The 5,376-nt window shown below is 37.2% G+C and overlaps 2 protein-coding genes across 2 annotated transcripts in view; both read left to right on the top strand.

Moving 5' to 3' along the window:
• ctbp2a (C-terminal binding protein 2a) overlaps positions 1-5,376 on the top strand; it is a gene marked incomplete in the record, with an annotated part of 51,026 nt that overhangs the window by 32,658 nt on the left and 12,992 nt on the right.
• abraxas2 (abraxas 2, BRISC complex subunit) lies at positions 234-5,080 on the top strand. Its single transcript, XM_037679827.1, has 8 exons — positions 234-295; positions 656-692; positions 1,100-1,166; positions 1,395-1,585; positions 2,449-2,571; positions 3,842-3,926; positions 4,011-4,128; positions 4,214-5,080. The coding sequence occupies exons 4-8, from the start codon at positions 1,440-1,442 to the stop codon at positions 4,789-4,791; spliced, it is 1,050 nt and encodes a 349-aa protein (XP_037535755.1). The 5' UTR covers positions 234-295; positions 656-692; positions 1,100-1,166; positions 1,395-1,439; the 3' UTR covers positions 4,792-5,080.

Below are 5,376 nucleotides of genomic sequence, written 5' to 3'. Positions count from 1 at the left end.
AAAAAAAAAATTGCTTATAGCTGTGGTGTTTAGTTTTGCAACTACACTTGTGATATTGGTGTAATTTGGTTCTAAATGCAGCGCACAAAAACTTGGTTGTTTTTCATTTTTGTACCATAAAACGGTTGTTAATGGAAGGGAGCCATTATGATTTAATTTAATAGTTGTGCCTAACCACAAGTCTTTGAAAATGTCTTTACACAGGAGGGCTTCCTATTAGGAGAAGTAAGACAAGAAGAGACTGTCAGCATCAGTGACACGCAAATTAGCAATGCAGAACTGCTGCAGGTAGTAGGTAAGCACAGAAACAGACAAAATGCTGGTTTTGTAACATTTTCCCTAAGAAGTATGATTATCACCTAATTGCAGCTAGTTTGTAATTGGTTATTACCTTGAGGGACAGTTACAAAATCACAGGTTTTTGTGTTTCTTTGAAAGGCATTTTGACTTGAATAAGAACAGCACAGGTGTAAAGGAAAATGTTTAATTTATATTTAATACTTGATTGTAAAGTAAAATAATAACAGTGAAGCATGTAATATCGAACAAACACTAAGTTTAGCAACAGTTTGGGGTTTACACTCTAGTTTATATTTGATTAAAGTGCATGACTGATTCTGAGGAACTAAAATCTGTCATTGTTTGTTCCCACCAGAAATCCATAACCATGATCCTTGTGCCCAGTTATTTAGGTAAGTTATGACTTATTTACTAACACACACAGCTATGTTATGAAATGTAGTCAGAAATTTAGAAATGTATGGTTTCATATGAAAATTAATGTACGAGTCTTGTTTTTTTTTATTTTTTTTTTTAAAGGCTTAACATTTTTATGAAGCTTGTCTGCTACTTGTGAAAGATAATCTGCTTTTGCTTTAGTTTTTAAGTTTATAAGTTTAGATCACTGATAATAAACTGATACTTGTAAACTTCCTCAATGACCATCCATCCGTTTTAACATGAGCTGAATTTGTTTGGACATTGAACAGTAGGTGCTTCCATCTGACAAAACGTGCTATAAGATGGTTCTGGCAGAGAAGTAGAAACCTAATAAATGTGTTTGAACTCAACTTGCTTTTTTATTTCCCGCACTTCTCAGCTTTTATGACTACGCAGGTAAAGTCAGTGAAGAAAATCTCAACAGCATTCTTAAAGGTAGACGAAAAGTGAGTGCTTTTATTCTTTACTGGTGTCAACAGCCTTGTGTAATTTTTTATTGCACCTTTAAAACAAGGCAATGTTTTAAAAAAAATATATTGTTTTAAATTTAAATATTTACATTCACTTCAGCTTGTGAAATGTTTTTTGCATAGAAGTTTAAAATATAAAGTATAAAAGTTTATATAACATACCTTTTTTCTTTGTTTGTTTGTTGTTGTTTTTTTGCCATACAGAATGTTATTGGTTGGTACCGCTTCCGCAGGAATACACAGCAACAGATGTCTTTCAGGGAGCAGATTATCCACAACCAGCTCACACAGCTGCTTGGTGTGCCCGACCTCGTCTTCCTTCTTTTTAGCTTCATCTCTACTGCCAATAGCTCTACACATGCACTGGAGTATGTGCTCTTCAAACCTAACCACAGGTAATGACATGTTGGTCACTATGAACACGCATACACAAAAATCCTAGTATCTCATCATGCTCTGCCTGATGATTAAACTCTACAAAAAACAAACAAACAAATCAAAATATATATATAATAATAATTCCTTTCCTGTCTCTTGAAGACATTTCACCTCTTATTTAATAGGCTTATTTAGTTCTGAAAATAATACTACAAAAATGAGTGTTGAAATTGGAAACAAAAGGAAGTACATTTGCCTTCTAATTAGTTTTTAGGATTACTATAGTATTCAGTTGCCTTAAGAAAAACTGCATGATTGTATTTATGTCATACTAATGCAACCAAGAAGACTCTGTCCAGATGATCTGACTTGACTTTTTTTGTGACTAATGTATATAGTTCAAACCTGGTGAAAAATATTGTTTTTGTTTAGAAAATAAAAACTGGAGTGGTGCATTTTTCTCTAGAACTTTTAAGTAGCTGTTGTGGCTTATGATTTGTATCGTCCATTAAATGGAAGGTTAGTATTTTAATCAGACCTTTTGATTCCCATCAGCTTCAACTTACATTTCAACAGATTATAGGGTAAACAATGACTGTCTAATTGCACATTAATCTTTATATGAATATGTTGATTTACTGATTTTTATTTGTACTCTGAAAGTCATTTAGTTCTTGATATGACTAGAAAAGTACAATACACTGTAGATTGTGTTAATTTATTTAAATAAAAGATTTTAAATGTTGGAAATGTATACATTCACAATAAGAACTCTTTACTCATTAAAGCATCTTTTGATAAATACATATCATTTTGTGGAGTTGAATACTTTGTTTTGTAAAGAATGCTTTGAAGGTGATAACTTGTCATTTTTTCTCAGTAAGTACAACCAGAGGATAACCCTCACTATTCCAAACCTTGGCAACACAAACCAGCAGGAATACAAAACCTCTTCAGTACCCAACACTTCCCTCAACTACGCAAAGGTCATCAAAGAGCATGGGTAAGTTTGGAGCTCCTTTTTTGCACCTAACCCATGTCACTGTGAACAGAGTTAGAGTAGCCACCTGTTTTCACCTGACAGGAAAACTATGATTTGGATACATAACCAACAAAGTGCTACACAAGTTGTATGAAAAATTCTCCAAGGTAATTAAGGAACAACATACAAGTTTTAATTAGTGCTGTTTAAATCTACTGAGGTGTCACATGATTACACTGAAGCTGCAAACCAGTGTTGGAAAAATAAAAGCTAAATAATGCAAATATTGGATTGAGATTCGGGGTCAGCCATTACTTAATCCTAAATGACTCTGATCAATATCAGAATCAGAATACTTTATCCCAAGAGGAAATTCGCTTTGTTATAGTTGCTCCATGCAAGGGTATAACAATGTAAACATACAAAGATTTTCAAAGTATAGTTACACCTGAGCAAAAATAAAACCAATGAGGAAGATTAAAAATAACAATATAATATTAATATTTGCAACGTGCGTGTTCAATATATTCAAGTATTTACAGTTCTAGTGCAGTTATGAATATGTGTATATATTGCTGACAAGGCAAGCAATCCAGTGTATTAACAGTGTGTTGACGGAGTCTCTGACACTCAGAGAGAGGAGTTGTATAGTTGGATGACCACAGGCAGAAATGACTTCCTGTGATGCTCTGTAGTGCATTTTGGTGGTCTCAGTCTTGCACTAAATGCGCTCCTGGAGAGGATGCATGCCATTATACAGAATGGCATGTAACTTGGATAGCATCCGCCTGTCTGACACCACACTCATTGAGTCCAGCTCCACCCCCGCAACGTCACTGGCCTTGCACATAAGTTTGTTGAGTCTGTTGGCATCCGCTACCCTCAGTCTGCTGCCCCTGCACACAACAGCAAACAGGAGGACACTGGCCACCACAGTCTCATTAAACACCTTCATCATAGTCTGGCAGATGTTGAAGGACCTTAACCTTCTCAAAAAATAGATGTGGCTCAAGGACAAAAAAATAATCTTAGTATGTGGTTGGTGTATGTAGACGCTCACCCGGGTTTACTTTAGACACTGCGACGGTGGTATACATGTGTTAAAAGCAGACCACAGTGAAAAATTTGTATGTAACATCCAAGCACAGTGTTAGCCTTTCTTTGCTTGTAAAATTAGATCTACTGTTTCAGCTGTGTGGTATTAATAAAGAAACTGGTTATGCTTGTACTGTGTAATAATTCATTTTGCAAATATGTGATAAAAGTCTTATTTTTCTAAATGTTTTGTCAGGGCTGAATTCTTTGACAAAGATGGTGTGATGAAGGATATCCGAACAATATTCCAAGTCTACAGTGCACTACAAGATAAAGTCCAGGTGAGTTGGGTTGGTGGTCCTTTACACAAACTGGAATTCTCTGCTCAGAAGATGTATACGTCATTTTTTTTTTTTTTTTTACAGGCCGTGTGTGGGGAGGTAGAACAAAGTGAACGTATTAAAGAGAAAATTCAAGAAGATGTGAACAAACTCAAACAACAAATGGCTCTCAGGAAGCGAATGGCAGCAGAAGAGGAAAGAAGTATGTACCTTTTTTAATGTGTCATTTTAAACCACTGTTTGCCTTGCAAACTTATATGTCTCTTTTTTTATGTGTGTGTGAAAAGGGCGCCATGAAAACTCTCAATCCACTCCAGAGGAGAACACAGAGCCTTCCGAGGTCTCCCTTCTTTCCAGGATAAATTTTGACGCACCCTCTGCTCCAGAGCGGCCTAGTACCTCACCAAACCCACTGTCTTACACTGACCTCTTATCCCAAGATGACAATCTGCTCTCCTCCTCTTCCCCACCAACCAGTGCTGCTCTGTTGCCGCGACCTCAAGCCGTGGGCTCTCCAGGACACCCTACCCCTGTCCCAGTGGGGACGGACCTGGGTTTAGGCCTCAGGCTGAGTATAGGCCTCAATGCCAGTTTGAATCCCATTAGCACTCCCAGCTCCCCATACCTTGGCAACGGCGATGGATCAAGCTCTGATTCATTAGACAGACAAGCTGCAGGGCAAGAAGATGATGATGATGATGATGATGAAGGGGATGACGAAAATGATGATGAGGACAGTAGTGAATATGAGAACTTAGTAAGTGAAGGAGCTCATTTACCTATTGTCTCAGCTGCCGTTTTTGCTCAAGGTCGGCCTGCTGCCCTCAGTCCTGATGGGGACGCTCGTGGCTCACAGATGACATAGAAACATGCCACAGGGTGTGAGAAGGACATGAACAAGTGACACACCTTGAGAGGTGGGCATCTGAAGCAATCAAAGATAAGCAAATGTAGACAAAAAGTGCCAGTCCCGAAAGTTAAAGGCGTGTGCGAGTGGTGTCCCACTGTGTAATTCTTGTCTTAGATCTCCATTTGAAGGGGAAACCTTACCAGGCTTTGCAGGTTCATTTCACTGGGCTTAAAAGTTGTCTGTTTTCATAGTTTCTTGGAATTTAGGTTGTTCACGGTACGTTAGGTTTGGATCTATTTTGTTCCCAGGTTAGATGTGAATTTTACAGGCCAATTAATGCCAGCTGGTTGGCAGACGTTCTTTTTAACAAGACAAGCCACACTTTATGTTTTGTGTCTGCATCTTTTTGTCTCACATTTGCGTCACAACCTTTAATCTCCCTTTCTTGCATTACCACTTGCACTGTATTATGTTTTCTAAGCAGTCCCTTTAAAAACGGTAAAGGGAAGATGTTCTGCAGCCTTCAGTCTTTGTGGTTACAAACTTTATTTCTGAAATGATATATATATATATATATATATATATATATATATATCATTT

This window comes from Nematolebias whitei, chromosome 1, assembly GCF_014905685.2.
Source record: "Nematolebias whitei isolate Nwh7 chromosome 1, NemWhi1, whole genome shotgun sequence".
NCBI lineage: Eukaryota > Metazoa > Chordata > Actinopteri > Cyprinodontiformes > Rivulidae > Nematolebias > Nematolebias whitei.
Note: the sequence above shows the minus strand (reverse complement) of the source record. Positions and strands in the feature narration are given on the sequence as shown.

Bases quoted from the DNA above. Each gene is read 5' to 3' on its own strand.
- abraxas2 (XM_037679827.1), top strand. From the start codon at position 1,440: ATGTCTTTCAGGGAGCAGATTATCCACAACCAGCTCACACAGCTGCTT. The intron at 1,586-2,448 runs GTAATGACATGT...ATTTTTTCTCAG, and splicing joins CTCTTCAAACCTAACCACAG to TAAGTACAACCAGAGGATAA. The intron at 4,129-4,213 runs GTATGTACCTTT...GTGTGTGAAAAG, and splicing joins GGCAGCAGAAGAGGAAAGAA to GGCGCCATGAAAACTCTCAA.